The sequence below is a fragment of the Leptonychotes weddellii genome, chromosome 5, assembly GCF_054177405.1.
Source record: "Leptonychotes weddellii isolate Sample4059 chromosome 5, ASM5417740v2, whole genome shotgun sequence".
Classification (NCBI taxonomy): Eukaryota; Metazoa; Chordata; class Mammalia; order Carnivora; family Phocidae; genus Leptonychotes; species Leptonychotes weddellii.
The window spans coordinates 129,203,587-129,226,502 of record NC_138373.1 but is presented as its reverse complement, the minus strand read 5'-3'; the positions used below and the strand labels follow the sequence as shown (position 1 = coordinate 129,226,502).

General features: G+C 34.4%; 1 protein-coding gene across 1 annotated transcript; it reads right to left on the bottom strand.

Moving 5' to 3' along the window:
* Positions 1 to 1,601: 1,601 nt before the first annotated feature.
* On the bottom strand, positions 1,602 to 22,916 carry ALX1 (ALX homeobox 1). Its single transcript, XM_006727015.2, has 4 exons — positions 22,442 to 22,916; positions 19,274 to 19,578; positions 16,159 to 16,287; positions 1,602 to 2,186 (listed from the first exon to the last, which is right to left on the bottom strand). Exons 1-4 carry the CDS (start codon positions 22,665 to 22,667, stop codon positions 1,866 to 1,868), a joined length of 981 nt encoding a protein of 326 aa, XP_006727078.1. The 5' UTR covers positions 22,668 to 22,916; the 3' UTR covers positions 1,602 to 1,865.

Sequence of the window (22,916 nt, the reverse complement as noted above, 5' to 3'; positions counted from 1 at the left end):
CATTAAAATTTCAATTAAGAAAGCAGAAGAAAATAAACATGAACACTACTAACTTGGGAACTTTTAAAAAGAAAGTCTTACATTTTCTAAGTTTTAGTTTGCAACTTCTTATGGACCAGACACAGGAATATATTAAAAGAAGTCATTCTCTTTTAAAACATGAAGGATATTTAACAGCTGCCTAAACAATCCTTTAACAAGAGCTCCTGCATGTATGCATAATTCTCAGGGCCAAAGTTGAACAGGTTTGTCCTGGGAAGAAAACTAAAAGGAGAGAACTCAAAAGTAATAAAGAACAGAGTTATTATGAAGTCAAGGGATGTTTGTTTAGGACATCACTCATCTCCATCATCTGCTTGATTTTAAGGTTTTATTACAAGAGACATCTAACTCCTGTAAATATTTTTCCTACTAGGAAGAGACACTGGATTTAAGTATTTTTTCTGAAATTTAATTTTTTAAATTCATTTATTCCTATCCTTTAGCCTATAGGGCTTCTAAGCATATCCCTAAAAGCTGTAGGAACCACAAGGAAGATTCTAAGGGAGTACAAAGAGCAGACCTTGCTCTGATCCAAACCATGGGAGCCATCTTCATTTCAATTAATTTACTTTGCCTTTATGAATTAAGAGTCTTTTAAGGAGGTTGACATTTCACTCATCTGAAAAAGCTTGGAATGTGACAGGGGAAAGGGAGGAGAAGTAAATCAAAGGGGTTAGCAATTTTCCAGATGCAATGTATTTTTCTTTTCTTTTCCACCAGAAATTTTAGAGAGCCTTCTGACATTTTAATTCCCTATGCAAAACCACAGTAGCAAAAAAATGCTTACGACTTACATATCAAAAAACAAACACGCACACATGTGCACTTGCATAAGCCCATGAAATAAATATAAAGTCAGATTTGCTGCTCTTTTAACTGAAAATGTTTCATAATATAATAAAGCATAACGTGACATGTCAAAAAAGGTTTCCTTTAGTGTATTTATTAGATGTTTGTGTGTACAGTTGAATTGACACAATTTTAGCTTAAAAGCAGCAGGTTTTGTAACTTACTCTTTTTCTAGTGTGTGATACTAAGTCGGTGTGGTGAGTCGGTGTTGGCTTTTTCACTGAGTTGGTGCTGACTTTTTCATTTAAAAGGTAGCATTTATAGAAACTATTCTCATGCCTATATTTTAAATCACACCGGAATATTTCAGTTATCACCTTTAGCCACATGGTTTTGGGAAACTATGCCCAAATATTTCATGCAAATGCTGGCCATTTTAGAAGAGTTCTATTTCATGGGGTGGAAATTCATGAAAACAGCTAGGGGTAAAAAAATCTTTGAGGCCTGAAGATAAATTCTCAGCAACAGGAGATATGCCCGTCGTGTCTTGGAGCCAGAGAGGGAGAAATAACAGTCAACTCCCCGAAACACCCTGCTTCAATATTTACCTGACAGCTTTGGTATCTTGACATTTTCCCCAGTGCATTTCCTCCTTTATCAGATATTATTTTACAAGGGATTTCTTGTTATACAGAACTGACATAAATCAATCTATAACAGAGGAATTTTTTTAATACATTTATTCTTTTAAGAAGTTGCATGATCGTATTTCATCGACTCGTACAATAGAAAAAAAATTTACTACTAAAACAGAGTTTGTGGAGACTGATGGATGGTAAATCTATTTAGTCTTTTCAGAGGTTCATTCTTAGATTTTAATGTTAAATAACAACAACTATTCATTTAAGCTGGTCTCACTGTATACCTTGACCTTTAGCAATTCCACACACAGCAGCTTATTGTGGTATCCTTTAAATATGAGAAATAGAATGTTTTACTTTGCCATTAAAAGAAAAATAAAAGAGTACTGTATGTTACATGGCCCATGAAATATTGGCAGTGTGCTCCTTGGCTTTCATTCGAAGAACTGCGATACTGGAAGACCTCCTTTCAAATTCTGGCTTTGTTTCAAATGCATGTCCATTGGTAGCCCCAGTAAGAAGAGAGTCAGTGAAAAAATTGTTGAGGGGCACGTGGCTGAACTGGTTCTGGTGGTTTGAAAACCCTGTGTAACTGGAATCTGTCCGAGGCGAGTGAGAATAAGGTGTCATGCAGGAGGAAGGGTCACGTGGTAACATGCATGAAGTAACCACAGAACCACCACTCGCATTTCCTGCCCACAAATTGTTCTGAATCTGGAATATATAAAACAACAAATATTACATTTACGCATTCTCACTTTTGTTCCCTTACATTTGTTAAACAGTGTTGACTCAATTTTGTCAACTATTCATTGTTTGCTCCCATTGGGTGGTCTGTGATGACATTCTGAGTACATAAAGTGATTACTAGAAGATAATTATTTGAAAGATTCTTCCAATCTGTTATACTGTAATAGATCACCAAAACCCACATACTTGACCACATAAAATACTCTCAAGACATGTCAATCTCTTGAGTATTCTTTTTATAGTCGTGATTTTTAAAATGAAATCTAGATTTAGTCATGATTCATGACAAATTCATGTGTTTAGAAAAGCAGTTTAAAATATGGTTTTAAGTTTAAATATAGTTTCCATCTTTCTAAACTCAACGACACAATTGCATTTTTTAAAGTTCTATAGTTGGACTCAGTGTGGCAGCTTTTGTTGGAAACTATTCCTGATATTTACTCTGTAGATATTTTTAATCAAACTCATTATTGGAAATGTTTAGCCTTTCATTGCCTTTTCTTTCCTATAGTCTTAAATACATAGCTCTGTGAATATGAGCAATATATACATGTTTTAAACATTTTTTCTAGGCCTTATATATGATATAGTGAGGTTGCAACAGAATTATGACATGTAAAATAATTTAAAATTCTAAAACATGAACATTACCAAATCATGAAAGCACAACTGAGAAAAATATGCTAGTATTAGCAAATATATCATATGAGTACAATTAAAGTACTATAGAACATCTTATATAAGACTGAAAACTAAATTGTCACTTGTGCCCAGAAAATTCACATTTCTTAGTATTAAGAAACAACAAACACAAATTTCTCTAAATTTACTAGCATGTAAAGGAGACACTAGGTAGAATTTGTATAATATGAGTTTTAAATAGGCGGTATCTTAGACCAGCTATTTAAACAAGGACAAGGAAAAAAAAAAAAAAAAACAGTGATCACATGCATTACTGAGAAGCGAAGAGAAAAATCATGCAAACAGCAGGAGCTGGGGGAAAATGAGAGAGAGTTTGAGCTTTAGAAAACAAAATTTAAAAATTCCAACGTTATTACACTATTGCAATATTATTTCAAAAATCTGAACTACCACAGAGCAGTGATACCTATGTTTATCACATCTGGCTTCTTTTTTAAAAATCATCATAATTAGAATCATATCATCAATTGTTTTTAACACATAAATAATGTTTGCTTATATTTATTTTTACATAAAGATTTCAGTCTACTGCATATGACCTCTGGTGTTGTCTCACAATACCCACGCTTAAATCCTCTTTTTTAAGATGACTTATTCAATTAATAGCATAAAATGTTAATGAATCTTCTACATTGCACTGTTAGATATTATTCTGTCACTCAAGAAAAGACTGCTTAACCAGTTTCAAACATAAGAGAAAATTTGAACACTAGTTTCATCTGTTATTTGGGGCTTCAAAGATTGGCATGATGCTCACTTCAGTGTTATTTCAGAAATAGTTATTTATATAAATATATTTATAAGCTGCTTTAAATATATTAAACCTATGAGACATATCTATAGATATATATAATGATTTGCACATTCTATTAATCTTTAAGTCATCCTGGGCTATGTTGTTTTAATTTTGGCTTATTCTACTAAATGTATCCCACTTTACCCAAAATATAATGATTGGTGCCACTGATTGCTGAGTTATGTATCTCAAACCAACAAGAGGGACTGTTAATGCCATTACTACTCTGTCAACCCACTCTTCTAACTTGATCTGGGTGATTTTCCTCTGACATTCAATCAAACCTTGTGCTACACTGCAAAACCCACAGTCACATGTCTGACAAAAGGGCTTTCAGGAAATGAAAGTGAACTTGCTTGCTTATTTTTGAAAGAATAAATGAAAGGCAAAATAGCGGTAGAGAAAGATTATTTACATTTTAAGTTTGTTAAAGGATTCCTCAATTTATACATAGTATTGCTGAAATTTGTTATTAAAATCATCTATTCATAGTCCAAATGCATAGAAATATATTTAATAACAAGGTTAAAAAAAAAAGGAAAATAAGGATGGTAAAGGCAAGGAAAGTAATCTATGAATGTAAATTAAGAAAGTTTTTTTCTCCCTAAAATAATTCACATCAATCTACCTATAAGTTGAAAACAAATTCTCCAGTTTCCCTGGCATGGACAAATATTTTTATTTTGATCAAAACTTCTTATCTGGATATGAGCAAAGAAGTTAAATGTGTTATTTTTGGTGAAAGAATTTCTAGCATATATAAAGAAATGTTTTCTGAACAGAGCAGACTGGTAAAGCAAGTTACTACAGCAATATTTTAGCTGGATTTGAGAAGATACCCATATAGTCCCATGGGTAGTGATAACGTTGCACATTTTTACTGGTATGTCCTATTTCCTGATCTTTATCTCCTCCAACCCATATCTTTCTTTCATTTAAAAATTTCTGGCATGTCTTCATCTGACTTTAGGGTTTTAGTTGGTTTCGATGTCGAAAGTTAGATATAAATCATAAAAAGACAATACCCCTGGTGAATTGAGGTTTTGCTTCCTCTGAAGCATTCCCTTGGGATGATTAAACATCGATGACAACAACCAAAATCATGCTCATGATAGCTAATGGTTATCAGTTAATTACCACGTGCATCGTATTAGATATACTGTGGAGACTTCTAGTCATTTCTATACACTAAAAGATGCTTCTTCGTTTTTAGTATCCCCATTTTGTAAAAGGTAAAACTATGGAACAGAGCGCTTAAGAACCTTCCACAAGATGTGTAACTCCAATGGTAGCATCAAATCTGAACCCAGGAAATCTTAAGAAATGCAACAATGATATAAAAAAGTCTTACAAGCTGAAATTGTTTATTTGCTTATTCATAATCTTAACTTTGTGGGGGTTCATAGGCTTTATTCTCTGAAAGCAAAATCCCTGATGTTTGCTCATAACTTTTTCTTTATCCTTCAGCCTAACACAATACATGATAAGCACTTAATATAAATTTATTAAATGATTGAAAAATCTCGAAGAATATGAAATTTGAATTGATCCATCTTGCAGGTGTAACCAAAATTTTATGGACAATTTATGCTAATATATCTAAATTTTGTTTCATAATTTGAGCTCTATAATCACTACTCTGTATAATCTTGACAATTATCATGAAAATTTCATCCCCAGACACTGCTGACTGTATCTCCCTAAGTAGTTTTATTTTCCATCAAGTACTTATTCTTCATCACAGATACATCTTCTTGGAGATTCTGACTCATTAAGCATGGGGTGCAGCTTATGGGATCTGTATTAAAATAATGGCAATGACAATATTACAGGAATTCTGAGAATCACCTGGGATTAGGAGACACTATTCAAGTCTAGCTTCCTTCCAAATGCAAAAATCCCTTGTACACTTTCAATTATATTTAGTTCTTGTGATAAGAAGCTCACCTCTTTAAAAACTTTTCATTCCCTTTTGGAGAACTCTGTAAAAAAGTGAGCTGTTATCTTCCTCTATCACTTCTTTCTGTTCTTTAAAATGACACAGAATAGGTAGCATCCTTCTCACATGTGAAAATCTTCAATTATCTTAGGCAATTATTACACAAGTCTCTTTTTCTTAAGCATTCCTAAAAGGCAGTATTTGATCAAACAAAGCTGTTAGAGCTTGTGGTTGAATAAATCTACTGCTGTCAAGGTGGGCTCAGTCTATGGCCCCTGCATCCCTCTACCAATTCTATTCTTATACAAGTGGTCATTTTAAAACTATGTGCTTAAACTTACATGTCATATTGTCTGAAATTGTATATATATTTGTTAACAGAGAAGCTGAACAAAAATCTCACTGACTCATTAGAAGAAATATATTTGCTGTTAGATTTTGGAATGAAAGAATAATTTTTTTTCCTAAATAGGATCACTACTTTTCTTTTTTGGACTATTTCAGAGACACCTACAATGGTGGAGTTCAGCACCAAACAAATTTTAGGGTTTTTTTGTGGCCCTCTAACTGTATAATATTAAAGAGCTTTACAACCAGGAACACCATTATTAAATAATGCCCATGTCCTTCTTTCCTGTGTGCCAAAAAAAAAAAAAAAAAGGCTGCCTTTACAATTTTTTCTTCTTTATTGTGTTTAAAAGAAGTAGAAAATCTAAAAACATTCCATATTTTAATGTGCTTCGCAACGTTTTAAAAAAGTTCTAGGGGTACGTTCAAAGCATTGTCCAGGGAACTTAGCCAACTGCATCCCATTAGCATGAATAGAGGTTCAGCTGACTTACTACACTCTACTTTGAACATTTGCCCCTTAATGTTTTTCTAATCAAATGAAAAGTTGACACTTAATTATTCCATGACTTTGAATTTAGGAGGAAAGTTGTGTTTTTTTTTGGTCTGATTCTTTCCAAATAGAAATAAAATTCATTTAACACTCATTTTTCTTCCAAGGAATTAAAAGTAATACATAGGATAGAAAGGGTCAATATATATGTGTATTTTACACACACACACACCACACACACACACACACACACACCCCCCACACAAATACACAAAGAGCTCTTCACTGTGGATATATATTCATGAGTTGAAGTAATATGGTAAATAATGAATGAGAAATTATAGATCTCATTTACCTTCACCTTAGAAACTTGATATATTCTTTTATAATCAAAACTACCAAGAAATTTTTAGTATACTAAACCTAGTGTATATTTCTAATATATTTACTGATTTTATTATAGTAAGCAACTTTTGGTACTTTCAAAAAACCTTTTAAAAGAAATGCAAGTTTGTTAGTCTTTGCATTAGCTATAAAGTACCATGATGTATAAAAAACATCAAATAGTTTCATGGCAGCATTACATATTCTATTTCCTAATGTTAGTGCTATTTAGAAGATGCTACCTTATGGAATTTAATCTGGATCTAAGAGGCACAATAAAGTGAAATCAATGAGTAACAATCATTCCTTAATTTTAAAGCAACTCTAAAACTAAATATTTTTCCACTAGAACAAGTCTGTTTAACCTTACTCCTCTTCTATATATAGATTGCTCTTACCTGCCACCAACGTCCATATGTACACACACACACACAGCCCACATACACATCATGCTACCCTCACACCATATGCCTACACATGTCCCTGTGGGAGCTAAAGGCTGCTTTAAAAAGACACAGATCAGGGATTCACAAAGAGGTATCTGTAATAATGTTTTAGCAATAGCGTCTTTGCATTAAAACCCCAAAGTTGATTTTTGTTTTTCCTCTTTGAGAGAAGGTTTACATTTATTGACCACTTTGTATATAATTCAATGCTTACTCTATAGATTTATTACCACATTATCACGTCTATAATTTACCAGATTTTTCATATGGTCTCTTTAAAAAAATGCAAACATGACTTTCTGCAAAAGCAGTTTAATTTTTTTAAGAGGCCATTATATTCTTTACTAGCATAACCCTCCCTTTAAAATTTAGGGTGATAAAATGTTAGTAAGAATCATATACTTAGTAACTTGCAGGTATTTTTAGCTGTTGACTTAATTTTAGGGTCCCATTAACTTTTCTAGTAACTACATCAAGAAGTGTTTTTCTAAATTGTGAATTTGCTACCAGTGAGTAAGTCTCACATGTTACCAGAGAGTAAGTGAATAAGTCTCAAACACTGATACTTTGTCCATCTGCAAAAAAAAAAATCCCAATTAAATTATGTACTGAAAAGATTAATCTGAGCATGTTTAGGTACTACCTAAGAGAGAAATGAGGGTACATTTTCATCAGTGCCTAATTATTAGCTGTAATTTTCACATAAAAAATTCAGATAACATTAAGATTTTTTGGAATCAATTTACATTTCAAAAATTTCAAAAGTATACCTTTTCAACATATAGTATCATTAACCTGAAGTGATTAGAAATTATCAGGAAAAGGTCACATATGAAATATTGGTTGCTACTTTGATTTTTTTAAAATAAAATTCCATCTTAGAAATGTATACAGAGATTTGGAACAAGGAAGAGTGAATTTTCCATTAAAAAATCACTGTAAGGGCGCCTGGGTGGTTCAGTTGGTTGGGCGACTGCCTTTGGCTCAGGTCATGATCCTGGAGTCCCTGGATCGAGTCCCGCATCGGGCTCCCTGCTCGGCAGGGAGTCTGCTTCTCCCTCTGACCCTCCCCCGTCTCATGTGCTCTCTCTCATTCTCTCTCTCTCAAATAAATAAATAAAATCTTTAAAAAAAAAATCACTATAAGATAGAACAATCATATGGGACTAAAAATTTGAGAAGAAAACTGCTTTACAGAAAAATAAGTGTATGTATCTCTTTAGTGCAAAAATTAAAAGCATTAACCCTCCTAAGAAATGTTAATGTCTGGAAATTTTCAGAATGACATCACATAAATGTGTTTAAATTTTGCATTATTTAAGTACTATTTGAAATATGTGCTCCAAGTCAAAAGTATAAGAAACATTAAGGACATTTTTTTTTCTCTTCTTTTAGTGTTGGATGTGTTCTTAAACTGTATGGTAATTATGATCATTATGAAGACTTATAGGAAATCTCACTCTATATGCCTTAAAATGACACTTTTCAAATCAACTCACTTAAGGACAGAATAAAATAATAGCACTTAGGATTTGCTATTTTACTTATTATTCAGCAACATTGATCAACATGGGGTATTTTCCAATTGTCACGTTATTTTTCATGTATTTTAATACACGAATGATAGTCATTGTTGACAGTGCTTGATTCATTTTTAATGACACAATTCCCCAATTAAAACAAAATCCACAATTATAAGAAACAAAGATTAAAATATAAATTAAGTTTTCCTTGTGAATTAATAACTTAAAATATAAATCCAATATGCAAGTATTTTAATCTACAAGAATATCTTTAAATTTAGAGATTACACGAGGCTTAATAAATATGGCAAGTAAAAACTCTGAATTAAAATATATCGTAAGTTCACACTAACAAAAACAGTGTGTGCTGCAGGTTTCAACCCACAGGTCTGTTGTCACAGACTTCTCAGACTTTACTTCCCCCTGGTTCTTCTCCATCCCCCATAGTTTTTATTTGTATAAGCAACGATAGCACTCTTCAATTATTTATTTTTACATTTTTCTTATTATTTATTTTGGGTAATCTACTCAATTTATTAATTTATTCTTTCCTCTTAAAATATAAAATACTCATGACCAATTCAGTTAAATTCAATGCTTTAACAGCAATCACCTATTAAAAGCAAAAAAAAAAAAAAAAAAGGAAAATCAGCTAAGTTATTATTACTGTGTAGAGTCATTAAGTCACATTAAACTTGAATATCACATTTTTCAAAAATATGTCTAAATTCATAATCTAAGATATGAATGCACTTTGCTTCTTTTGCAGGGTTTTTTTTTTATCTCTGTAAAGTGTTTGTATTTTCAACAAAATAAAAATTATTCCCTCTTTGTGTCTAGCTGCATCATCACTTAATTGATGCTGACAATACCTGCCTCATGTTACATGTAACTTATTTTTAATATGTACTTATACATATATATGAAATAGTCTTCATACAAATTGTTATACAACTTGTATATATGTTTATACATTTAATTAAATTAGCACTTTTATATCAATATGACTTGTTGACCCAGTGATGTTAATATTTTTGTCCCTCCTTCCTCCTAAGAGAAGTTTCACTGTATCACTATGTGACCATTTCATTGGTTGTTTCATAGATATGAGAATATTTATTATACAATGCATCAAGTATAGCTACATTACTAACATTTTAAAAAGAATTTTGGTTATTTATTTGCTGTTTCAGATGCTTTAAATTGCTAAACCACAGTGGTTGAAGGAGACAAGCTCCATATTCTTTATTTAGCTTAAGTAAAGGTAAACTTTAAGATTAATACAGAAACTGATGCTACTCTTAAGGAGGGCAGAGTGAACAATATTTTCACAATCACTATTTTATAGAAATGTTAACATTTCCTTTAAAAAACTGTATAATTACAATGTTTGAAACAGAATTTGTTAAACTAGAAATGTTGTACAGCTTTAAATGTGTTTTAAATCACTCCAATGACTACAAATTATTTATAACTTGAATCCAACCTTTGGTATGTTCAAACTCCAAGTGGCATATATTTATTAAGTCATCAATTAAACAACAGAAAGCAAGACACTGCATGGGTCCCCTTCTATATTATGTAAACATAGATTTAGTTATGATTCTCACTATACACTAGGTAAAACCCCATAGAAAATTTTGGTGGGAAACAACTTCAAACCTTTTAAAATTTTTTGATGAAAATACTTTCTTCATGAGAAAATAATTTTGGTGGATTAAGAATATACCCAAACATTCCTTAAATTACCATATTCGGTTGTCCTAATTTAAAGAGGAAAGTACATTTAACTAAATTTGATCTTTCCCTAGACTCTTAAATAGTGAATTTACTTAAAAATTGGATTAGTTTAAATGCTACAATAACAGAACATTCACACCACTTTGTTATGTCTGTACTGTAGAATCAGTAATGACTAATGGCTATTATAGAGTTGTTACTATTTATTGAGCACTCGTTATACACTAGGCAATGTCCTAAGCACCTTGCAGAAACTATTGTTTCTGATCTTCACAAACATCATATTAATTTTTATACCCATTTTGTAAATGAGGATAAACATGCCTAGAGGTTAATTCATTTGCCAAACGTCTAAAATCTATTAAGTAGCAGAGTCAGGATCTGAACCCACAACTCCCTGGCTGTGAAGCCCATAGTCAAACATTAACACCTAGCCTTCCTCAAGTCCCATGACTTAGCTCCACAGACTGTTTGGAAATCAATTTAATCCTCTCAATAACAGAAAAGTATTAAGAAGATGATCATTACCATCAGCCACACCACCAACTCTAGCACCAATAATACCTCCATTTTACAAAGAAAGAATCTGAAGATCAAGGAAGTCAGGAGACTTACCCCAAGTTACCCAGCAAGTAAATGATAAAGTTGATGCACATGTGATCTGAGCCAAACCTAAGGGCGTGAAACTAGTTTCTCGTAAGAACAGAGGCTGGCTATAATCCTCCAGAAAATGTTTATACCTTGAAAAATATTTTATTCAACAGAACATTTATTTAAAGAAATGCTTTGGTGTTCACAAATTAGAAATAAATTAGAATCTACTCTTGATAGATGCTTGCTTTTTCAACTCAAAGACAAAATTACATAGGTCTTTTTGTTCTGCTGGGTGTAGGTTGCATCAAGAAGTGTCTGCAGAATTTGGTACGAATATCACCTAGTTTGTAATCTGCCCAAACCCGCAAGAGAGTCTGGATCATTTACAGAACCCCCGTGCCTCACACAGTACCAACATGTATTTCTTGACTAAAATGCAAATAACTCTGGAAGAAAAAAAAGAAATTAAGTCGAAAATGTTCTGCAAAATCTTCATAAACTACTCTTTTCAACAGAGGAAGGAATTGAGACTCAGAGAGGGAAAGTGAATTGCTGAGGACCCCAGAGATGGTTAATAGCAGACATCTAGGAATCATCTGTTTTAACTGAAAATTGATTAATTTGGGGTTCATAACATATTCCAGAATGTTGAAGCAAAGCAACTTTTTCTCACATCTATTCAGTGTATACATAATTTGCTTAATACTGTTACAATACAAAGTTAAGATCTGAATCATCCTTTTTAAAACATAAATACTTTATATTGTAAATGGGGCGGCAGATACTGTATACACCCCACCACCATGTCAGTGCGAAAGTCATGTGCTGATTGAAGGAGAATTGAGGGAAGGTTTCCTGGAGGAAACCCAGGTCAGGTGAAGAGGAGGGAATTCAAGAGAATTCGGCACAGCACAAGGAATAGCTGCAGCACATGACTGTTGTTTAACATGTCAGGTCATGGAGAACATCAGGTGGTCAAGTATTTTCATTTAGCAAAATCATAGTGTTGCCAAATGACAACTGATATCATGAGCCAAAATCAAGGGCTTTTAAAAGACAGATACCATTTCTCAGTACATCCAAATATACTACTTTATAGTACTACTGACGTCACTCCTCTCACTGTTTGTTTGTTATCAAATATGACCAAGCTTAAAAGAATACCTGAAAACAGTCTCAAAAGTGTCTACATTTTGTAAATGCTTTATATCATTATTTTATACCTTTAAAAAAATGAAAGCATGTTTGCTTTCCAAAGTGATTTGGCATTTTAGGGTCAAAACTGAAATATTTCATTGCTCAGTGATGCTGCGTTAAAGAGCCTTGAACCCCTGTACTCAGAAAGCCTGCACTTAAATTCAATGAGTCAATGGCTGTAAGAAAGAAGCCTGGCTTAAAATAAGCCCTCAACTGGTAGGTATTAATTTTACCAGTAGGGCCGTTGTTACCATTTTGTAGTGAGAGCATTGGAAACAAAGTATTTAGAACACTTTAGAAAATATTAATTACTATTCATAAATAAACCTATTATATAGAAGTTATATAGAGATACTTTTATAGTTGGTAAGATTATTATCCACATTGAGCAGACCTGAGGAAATCATTTTCTCAACCATTTCTGTTTTCATGTATTTCTGTGTATGCTTTTGCTTTCCCGCCAAACTGTTAATTCTTTATTTCTGTCCTGTTTCTAGTTTTCTAGTTTCTAACTTTTTGGTAATTAATATTTTTATCTGTAATTAGTAACAGTAACCAAGCTCAGTGTCTGACTGCACTGAGTTGTTGGATTCTGCTTTGGTTCCTATTTTCTGATTATAATTTCTATTTTCAAGACACATGCTTTAAAAAAAAAAGTTTCCTTTAGGCTGAAGCTTGAGAGACATGATCTTGGCATAATTATTTCTCCAAAGTAAAAAAAAGTCAACCACATATTTTTAAGTTAAAACGGAATTTTCCTGACTTTATCCAATACCCACAGTGGAGAGTGAGAGGCATTTTGATTTCAGTATTTTTGGCAACCAAGCATCTAATGACTTACCCATATAAAAAATCACAATGGACTTTATAGTATTGATTTTTATTACTGTTGATGAATGATACTGTCAAAATAACTTCAAAAACAGTAACTTCAACATGTGATGCTTGTGTTGTCATACTTAAATTAAGAATTGGAATAACCAATGCACATAAATTATGGAGAAACCACAGGGAGAATTAGTGCAAAATTCCCATGATTTGTGAGGGGAAATTTTTAAATTAATCCTTTGTTGAGTGAAAAAGACTATAAATGTATAATCCGATTGTACCATCTCCCTTCCTGCCTGGGCTCCTTAGTAGGTTACCTCAGTGTGCTGACAATCTCTAAAGCTATGAGGCACCATAACACAATGGCAAGATAACCCTAGGAAAAAAGCATGACTAAGAGTATATTAAGTTACATTAAGCCCTTATAAAGAGCTTAGTTTGTGCCAGGCACTATTCTAAATGTTTTATGTTGCACTGAAGAAGAAAGGGTAGTTAGAGAGAAGGCAACCATCAGCAAGGCACAAGGAAGTGGGAAACACACACACACACACACACACACACACACACAAAGAAATGGGGTTTCCAAGGAAAGAAACGAAGACTGAAATAAAAAGGTCCCAAAAAAGTATGTTGTAGTCAAGTGTGGTGGAGCACTTGACTAGCAAGACTGTATAAAGTCCATTTGAAAAGAGTTCATTAATTTGTAACTTTACTATTTCTTTTTTTTTTTTTTTAAGATTTTATTTATTTATTCATGAGAGACAGAAGCAGAGGGAGAAGCAGGCTCCCAAGGAGCAGGGAGCCCGATGCGGTACTCGATCCCAGGACCCTGGGATCATGACCTGAGCCAAAGGCAGACGCTCAACCATCTGAGCCACCCAGGTGCCCTGTAACTTTACTATTTCTAAATTCATCACAGTGAAGTAGTTCAAAACATATAGAGTACATGCCAATATACACCATCTCTGTCATTTTCATTGTTGTTTCCCTGGCTCTGAGTATAGTTTCTGCTCCCCTGAACTAAATTGCAGACTTGAATGATGCAACTTAAGCCTTATGCTCCTTTGGTATTCATTTATTAATTATTCAATCTTTTCAACACTCAGTTCTTGGGAGAGACAGTCTACTGGACGGGTTAAGATCTTGCACGTGGGAGCCAGACTGCCTGTGATGAGATCCCGGCTTTGCCACGAGTGAAGGTGAGTAAAGTATCTCCCCTCTGTGTCTCAGTTTCCTCATATGGAAGATGAGGATAATTCATTAGTAGCACCTATTGCATAAGATCGTGGTAAGGATGAAACGAGTTACTCCATGTAACCTGCTCAGAATATAGTAAGGCCCGATACGGTAAGGGCTTCGGCTGGGCTAACAACCACGAAACCACGAAACCACTGCAGTACCTGATCTAGTGGAGACAGGAGCCTAGAGCCTACCAGGGAGACCTCCTCCCAGCACTGTGTTCAGAACTCAGCTAGGACACTCAAAACTATTCAGTCAGTCGAAGCTCAGCGGCCCTATGATGATAAATAACAGAACAGATATACATGTATGCTTTTAAACTGGAGGAAAAAAAATACCTCCTTTAAGATAAATTTTGAAGAGAAAGAAAAACAAGGTTCTTCTGATGGCAGGTATGGACATTTATTCAAAAGGCACTGTCGTCCTGTAGTAGACCGCAATGGTGAGGCCTGGTGCAAGCCGCCCTGCACAGGCCGTCCTATAAGGAAGCACTCCTGTGGTCATGGGCCAATTCCTTAACTCCCATGGGTCTCGTTTCCTAATGTTTAAAAGGACTGAACTAGGTGATCTCTAAGGCTTTTACTCACATATGACATTACATTAATAAATTTGGTGAATTTATCTGGAAGGGTGAAGGTCTCAAAATAGGTTTTTAAGAATCATAAAAAGCATCAGAATGCAAGGATGCACAAAACTAAAGCACTGAATTCATGCTCACAAGGTATGTACTCAGAGTTGAAGAAAATGAATACGCTTAAGTTTGGGCTTGCAAAGATTTGGTTACTGGACTATCAAGGTATTCCCCCAGCATATATGTTACATATTTGTTTTCAAAATGGTCTGTAACAATGCATATCCTTAAACAACTAAGGAATGAAATAACAAATGTCTTGTTCCTTATAATACAAGTGTTCCTTATCATGTATCAAATACAGTTCCGGATACTCTAACTCAGTAGTAGGAAAAATTAATGTCCAATTAAAAAGATAAAATGTATTTTATTAACATGCATTACAAAGTGTGGAAAAAAAAAAGGCCTCTAAATTGAAAGGAAATAATGAGAAGAAAAGAAATTTCTAAATGCTCTTTAAAATGAGATGAGAGCTCCCATTATAAAGGGGTGGATGTGTTTTTTAATGTGATAAATTTTTTAAATGATCTCCAGTACTAATCCTATGTATGTTTTAAGTAACCAAGGGCTAAATGTTTCCTTGAAACAATGAGCAACTTCAAAGCTGGAAAGACAACATAGGAAAAGAGATATTTTTAAGTGGAACTGAAGGTTTCATAGACCACACCAGACACTAGGTTAGGGGATGGTTCATCAAACATTAGCCACAGAGACAGCACGCCAAGCAATGCTTTATTTATTTTGAAAAGTTAACAAAGGAAACGAGTCTGAATAGTTAAAATGTAGACTGATTAAAAGGCTTATACTATGAATGATGCTACTTCAGTTGTTGCAATGTGTAACAAGGAAGAGACCCTAAAATATTTTTGAACAAATAGCTCTAAAAGAAAATAATAACAAAATAAATATTTTAGTAAAATAAGCATCTAACAAACATGCAAAAAGTCTTCTGGAGGTTAAAATCTTCATTCTCGACTTCTGTATTAGATATAATAAAGCCAATAATAATATCCCTTTCAAGAATATACACACCACATCTATTTTTCTCGATCAGTATTCTGTGAAGTTTACCATACCTGTGGATAGCTGTCAGTCCTTGGCAAAACTGATATATCATAGGTGGCAGCAAAATGGCTTTTAGCTTGTTGTATTTGGCCATAACGTTCTCTTTTTCTCCACTTGGCCCTTCGATTTTGAAACCAAACCTAATTTTTTTAAAAAGTAGAATTTTAGCTGAGGAATATTTGAAAATGCAATGGTGATGTTAAAAGACACATATCAGAAAGAACAAACCAGGTCAACAAAATCACTAAGAAAGAAATTTATGTCACAAAAGTATCCACAAATTTTACTTTCTATTTCACCCTGATAAGTGGTATGTCCATAAGGGAATATAAATTAATAGAAAGGGAGGAAATACTTAAAAAAATTATTTAATTTGTCTCAGCCTCTTTTTTTTTTTCTCATTTTGGAAAATAAAAAGGAGTTAGATTATATGATTTTGAAGACCCCTTTTGTCTCCAAATTATCATAGATAATCCTCCTCCCAGAGAATGCTGCAAATCTGGAAGACATTCATGACTTTTTAGTTTGGGGTTATGCACATAACATTAACCCAGCCAAACTATAACCAAATTAATATCTGGGTCTGTCAAAACAATTATCTTTAGAACATGTCACAAAGTGAAGACTGTGCTGGGTTGTACCCATACTTAGATAATCTTAGAAAAACTTAAACACAAAGACTACATCCAAAACTCATGGCACTGGCAGAAAGATCACAATTATTTAGAAACAGAAAATATTAAGATTACATATTATACTGAGCATGATAAAGACTATGGGTAAAATGGAACCATCTGAAATTGAACTCTGGTTTTAAAATATACAAATGCGCTTATTACATAAATTACACCACTTATAATTTTTATCTTCCCTTATAGAAAATGCTCAGAAATCTCCAAATCATTTCTCCAATATAAGAGACTTACAGGTAATATAAATAGTAAGATAAATGGGAAGATAGAAGCAAGTTCACGAAAGCCTATGAGTTACTACAGCCTCTACAGAATCACAAAGCTCTCCTCCAAATTTCTCTATTTCTATATTAATAATATTCATCATAACAACCATCTTCCTCAGAGGGTTAAATAATCACTAATTCACACCTGGAGCTCTCCAGAATCTTCACTTTAATATTTTAATGAGTTAAAGGGAGACACAAAAAGTTATATTCGGTATGTGTCATTTGATATTTTTGAGTAGACATTTCACAAGCAGCTGTCAGGAAGCTCTTCAGTCTTTACAGAACTATGTTCAGAATACAAAATGCTTACAAAAGAAGCTGGAAATCACATATCGAATGCAGATTGTTAAAACTGTTAAAATTTACTTGAAATTTTTACTCTTTTTCATAATTAGCTGTAATCTTCTCTATCTTTACCATCACACTGATGGATACATATTAAGCCTCAGTTCAGTGTGCAAGTATGTACTGCAAATTTAAGGTGGCACTTTAAAGAGTTTCCAGCAATTAAAATAAGGCAATGAGAGCTACCTATTCAGTATGGTTTCTTAGAACACTGTTGGTAAAGTTGTATCATGCACAATGCCCAGGGCCCATAATAACATCAACAACAAAACAAAACGTATTTTCTTCCTGTCTTCACAGGCGCTAGGATCATAGTAAGGAAATTTAGTAATGAGGTTTTTTTTTTTTTAATGAGAAAAAAAGATCTTTACAATCTCCTTAGAATAGGTATGAATTACCACTCTGATATGAAAAGCCGGAAAGAGAAAACGTGAGTAAATTAGGTTTGGGTTGGCTCTCTGTGCATGTTTTTAGACAAAAATTAATCAGGAGTTGATGAAATGTGAAGGGGAGAACATCCATTGTGCACAGCTGATCACTCTAGATGTAAATATATTTTTCAATGGTTACAAGTATAATTAATTCTAATATATGAACCCAAGGCAAAAAAATAAAACAGCACATACACGTGGGACTGATATTAACACTTGACAATTCTAAAATTCTTCATTAGCATCAACTTTCTGTACATTTACTTCCTGAACTAAAATAAATAACTATTCACCTCCACGAGCTGAAGAAAAATCCTGCTGCTTGGTATTCCCGCACCACCAAATGTTGCCTTTAATGATGAAACGGCCTTACAATGGCTTAATCTTCAGAAGAAATACTATTACTCTCAGGACAAAATCCTTCACTCTCTTATTTATTTCTCTATTCTTATACTGTATGGGAATTGCAAGCTTCAATATTCTCCTATTTAGTGTGGTAAAAATGCACAAAGAAACATGCTATTCCCTGAAATTGTTGTTACGTGAGAACTAGTAAAAGGTAGTTTAAGAATACCAACTCTAGTAAAAATAAAATATGCCTAAGAGATAGAATTTTACCTAATATAATTTTTTTCAAATGATTCTAAAAGTTTAGTATATTGTGCCATCCAATTTGATAATTTGAATACAACTTATAAATATAATTGAGTATATATTTTAAAATTACTTCAAGATCATTCTTTTTATTGCCTCTGCAAAAAAGATATAAGCTATCTACATTTAAAAGTTAAATTGGAATGGCAAGGCAACTATTAGAGCTGGGAAAATTATAGGTGAGCTATATGATCTTTCTTTATGCATAGTAAAAATAAGTTATGGTATTTATAACAATTGCGGATTTGTGAAATTGTTTCATTTTTTCTTTGTTTTATTATAACCCCAACCTCAATAAAATTACAGATCTACGGGCCATTACACATGTAACTTACCAATACATGGTATATAACCTAAAAAGAACCTTAACTTCTGATAAAATAGGACAAAACAAAACAAAATAAATGTATTAGTAAATAGATAGCTATGATTCTGTTTTTGCCCTTTAAAATTAATTTTTAAATTAAAGATATTTATGACATTCTGTTGTTTTAAATATTCGTTAATTTGTATGCCTATGTAATAAGTCAAGTGTTCTTTTATGTTTTTGTGTGAGTGATTAAATTCTTTGCAAGGAAAAAGAAATTTTAGTAGACGGACATGCATATCGTACATTGTTCTATATCTTTAGCTGGAGAATCAGTTTCTTCTTTTGTGGCAAAATGCAACCATTGAATTATTCTAACAGTATCTCTCCCTCCCAACACACACCCAAGGCCTTCATTTGGCTCCTACCTGCACCCTGGCCTCCGTGAGCTCTGTCCTCAGAGCAAGTTGCTCTCTGACGTATACGTCCGGGTAATGGGTTTTCTGAAAGACCTTCTCCAACTCCTCCAGCTGCAGGCTGGTGAAGGTGGTTCGGTGTCTCCGCTTCTTACTGCTGGATACGTTGCTGTCACATTTATCCCCAAGTTCATCCAGTTCTCCCTTGTCTGGCATCCCTTTCACGGGAGACATCCGGAGACTATTACAGTTGTCCATAGCTCTATTTAGTTCTGTGTGAAGAGGCTGTCCTTCTACTTTAGTGATCCCATAGTTCACTGTACCCAGAGAGGGGAAAACAACAGTTCTCAGGATTGTGAAACATTTCAATGAAGAAATGAAGTTGAAGTAATTTACAGCCTCAGGAAAGCAGTCTGTTAATGATTTACTGTGTCAGTATGAATTCAAGCATCACATTGTGTACTACTATTAATCCACTTTGGGCAGGTTTAGGGCCATTTAAAAATGTGTTACATGGAACTCATATAATTTGCCAGATTTTACAGTTCTATTTTACAGGGCTAATGTAATGCTTATGCACATAATTTATAGTCAAATAAGGTGATCAAATTAAAAGATGCTCTAGATTTTTAAAAAAATTGAGCATAATGTTTGAAAAGTGAACCAAATTTAATGTAAGTGATATATGTATTTATTCACAGCAGACAAAATCGAGCTACTTACATGGCTCAAGAAAGACATTTCAATTTTAAAAACTGAAAAATTTCAATTTTAAAAATAATATCTGTAAACCCCAATCCAAACTCTTCCCAAAAGTAATCTTCCTGCTCCACTCAAAACATATGGACTACAGATTTAGATATGGTTTTGTTTCTACTATATTTTGAATATTTTGACTGTATATTCATGTCTGTTTTTCACTTTTTTTTTTCAAAAAGTGACCTACTAAATTAATGACTTTCATATCTGTTTCTGGAAGTGCTTCTTATAGAACAGAATAAGATTAAAGTAGACTTCTTTAGTGTAATAACTCACTTGCAGTTCTTTCTAAATAGGTCATATTTACGTTTAACTCATGAAATATGTTTTAAGACAGAAAGTTTTATTTTCCCCTAAAGCAGAGACATTAAAACATCTATTAAAAGATTACAAAAGATGCCATCTTCCATTCTGTTTAGGGGTATTTAACTTTCAGTGATTTCCTCCAGATTTGATTGCATGTTTGCAATATGATATAAAACAAAAATCTATCCTGTGGCCACACACACACACACACACACACACGCAATGGATGCACATAACGAAATTGGAAAGAGTTTTTGAAAAAGTGAACCCAGCCAGAACAATAATTTCCAATGAACTGCCATACTTTATTCGTTTGTATCTTTTTAAAAATTCTCTCATAACGTATTTTAGCAACTGTTCTAATCATTATACCAATGTTTTGAACTTTAAGACCTAAAATAACTTAAATGTTTAATATCCTTTATGCAAAAGGTGGGATGTAAAACTAGATATAACGAAGAGCCATGACTGATTAACAATAAGGTTTTGTGTTCGGCAGAGTTAAATGGGGAACTTCGGTAATTAGGGATGGGGGAGGGGAAGCAGCCGTGAGGGTAAGGGCATCTCAGGAGAAAGACAGGAGCTTTCCTAAATTTAGCGAACTGCTGCCTGCATTCATCTTAATACTTTCCTATTAAAATTCGTCCTAAAAGTGTGATGTTCATTAAAAAGTTGTTAAGGTATCAAAAATCACCTATTTCTCTTCTTATTTTGGATTCCCGACTATTTAAAATAGGATGTAGTCCTATTCAGCAGTTAACACAGGACATCAGAGACTCTTTTTTTTTTTTTTTAAATCCTGTCCATTCGAATAACTTTACGTATACATATAAGAATTCCAAAAATAAAGATACTGCAGTCTGAAATACAAACAGAAAGCCAAAAATTTAACATATTAAAAATAAAAATTAATTGCGTGTGTCTTTCTAAATAAATGACTGAAACGATTTAACTGATTTTCTCTGTCGTTCCCACCCCACTATTTTGGTTCAACCTTGCAAGTCACAAGGAATCTGCAACGCTGAATAAGTAAAATATACGAGATGGTTTAAAAAAAAAAACAACTTACTGTGTACAAAGTATTTAGAAAATGAGCTCCTATGAGCCAATACCTTGCCAGATTTTGACCCTCCATTAAAACAGGGGGCGGGAGGCTTGTTGTAAATATTTCACACTTAATTCGTTTGTTATTTTAAAGCAACCCGCTCCTTACAGCTTAACTGTGGAATATATACAATGATAAGGAAAAGTCCTCTTGCAATTGTAAACTTGCTTTAGCTTTCGCGATCTAAAAAAAATAGGTTTGTATTGGGTTACAAGATAGAAAAGATAGATGGTTTGTTTTGATAACATTTTGACTTTGAGATACTTGGCCGTTCAAAGTTGAAGATTTTACCCAGAAGCATTCCGAGAGACGGTTCTTAGGTGACTTTTAATGTAGAGTCAGAAAAAGAGACAATACAGAGTTCGGGAGTGAGTGCTTATATTGGGGATTCTTTACCCGAAGTTATTGAAAGTGATTTGGTGTTAGGAAAAATTTATGTGTGCTGTATTGCAAACCCAAAGAATCCGCATCACAACTTCACACAAGCTAATCTAGCAATTTTCCAGCTTCACAAAGAAAAATACCGCCACGTCTTGGAAAACTTGTTTTGAAAATGTTTTTCACCTAAAAGAACTCAAAGTTTTCTTATTCGTGACGACAGTGACGTCCTCTAACGACCTATGATCGATTTCAGCTCCTTCTGCGGGGGCAGCGCGTCGGGCTCACAGAGGAAGCGCGCTGTCTTGACTCAATTACACTCTATTTACCGTCCTATCAGTTTACGCCTGGGTCCTAGATATAGGGAGTCCGGGACCCATAAGGGACAGCACTCGACAGCTAAAAGAGAGCCGCGCGGAGGCAATCCGGTGCCTAATCCTTCCCCTGCCCCTCAAAGTCGGCTGCAGCCAACACCGCTCCTTAAAATGCTCACTCTTCCATTGCCTTCCTCCGCCCTCCGGGCTCTCTCGCTCCCCCTTTCCTTCCTTCCATCCTCCCCGCCTGCCTGTCCGGGCGCGTCCCCGCACTTAGGGTTTGCGGAAGGGTGGCCGAGGTTCGGGCAGGCGACTCACCGCTGCTCTCCTGACAGGGCGAGGCTCTCTCCAGGCGCACGTGATGCTCAGCGCGGGGCAGGGGCCCAAAGGCCTGCACGCATTTGCCGGCCGACGCTTTGCTGTAAAAGGACTCATTGTCCAGCGTCTCCATAACGTGCTCCAATGCGCCTCCTGCGCCCATGTAGAAGTCACTGTTTTTACTCGGCTGGCTCTTGAGGGCAAACTTCTCGCTCAGAAACTCCATAATCCTGGAAGGCTGTCGCGGAGCTCCTGGGCAGCGAAGGCTGGAGAGCGCTGGGGGAGGGAGCAAGTGGGCGGGAGAAGGGAGGGCCGAGGAGGGAAGGGGAAGCTGCCCGGCTCCGAGCCCTTTAATACGTCCCGGCTGGAAAGGGGGCACCCGAAGTTGCTTTTATATCTTGAAACTCAGCTGGGCTCGTCGGGCAACCTCCTAGTTCTAATGAATATGAAAATAGGCAGGCAACTAACTCCACCC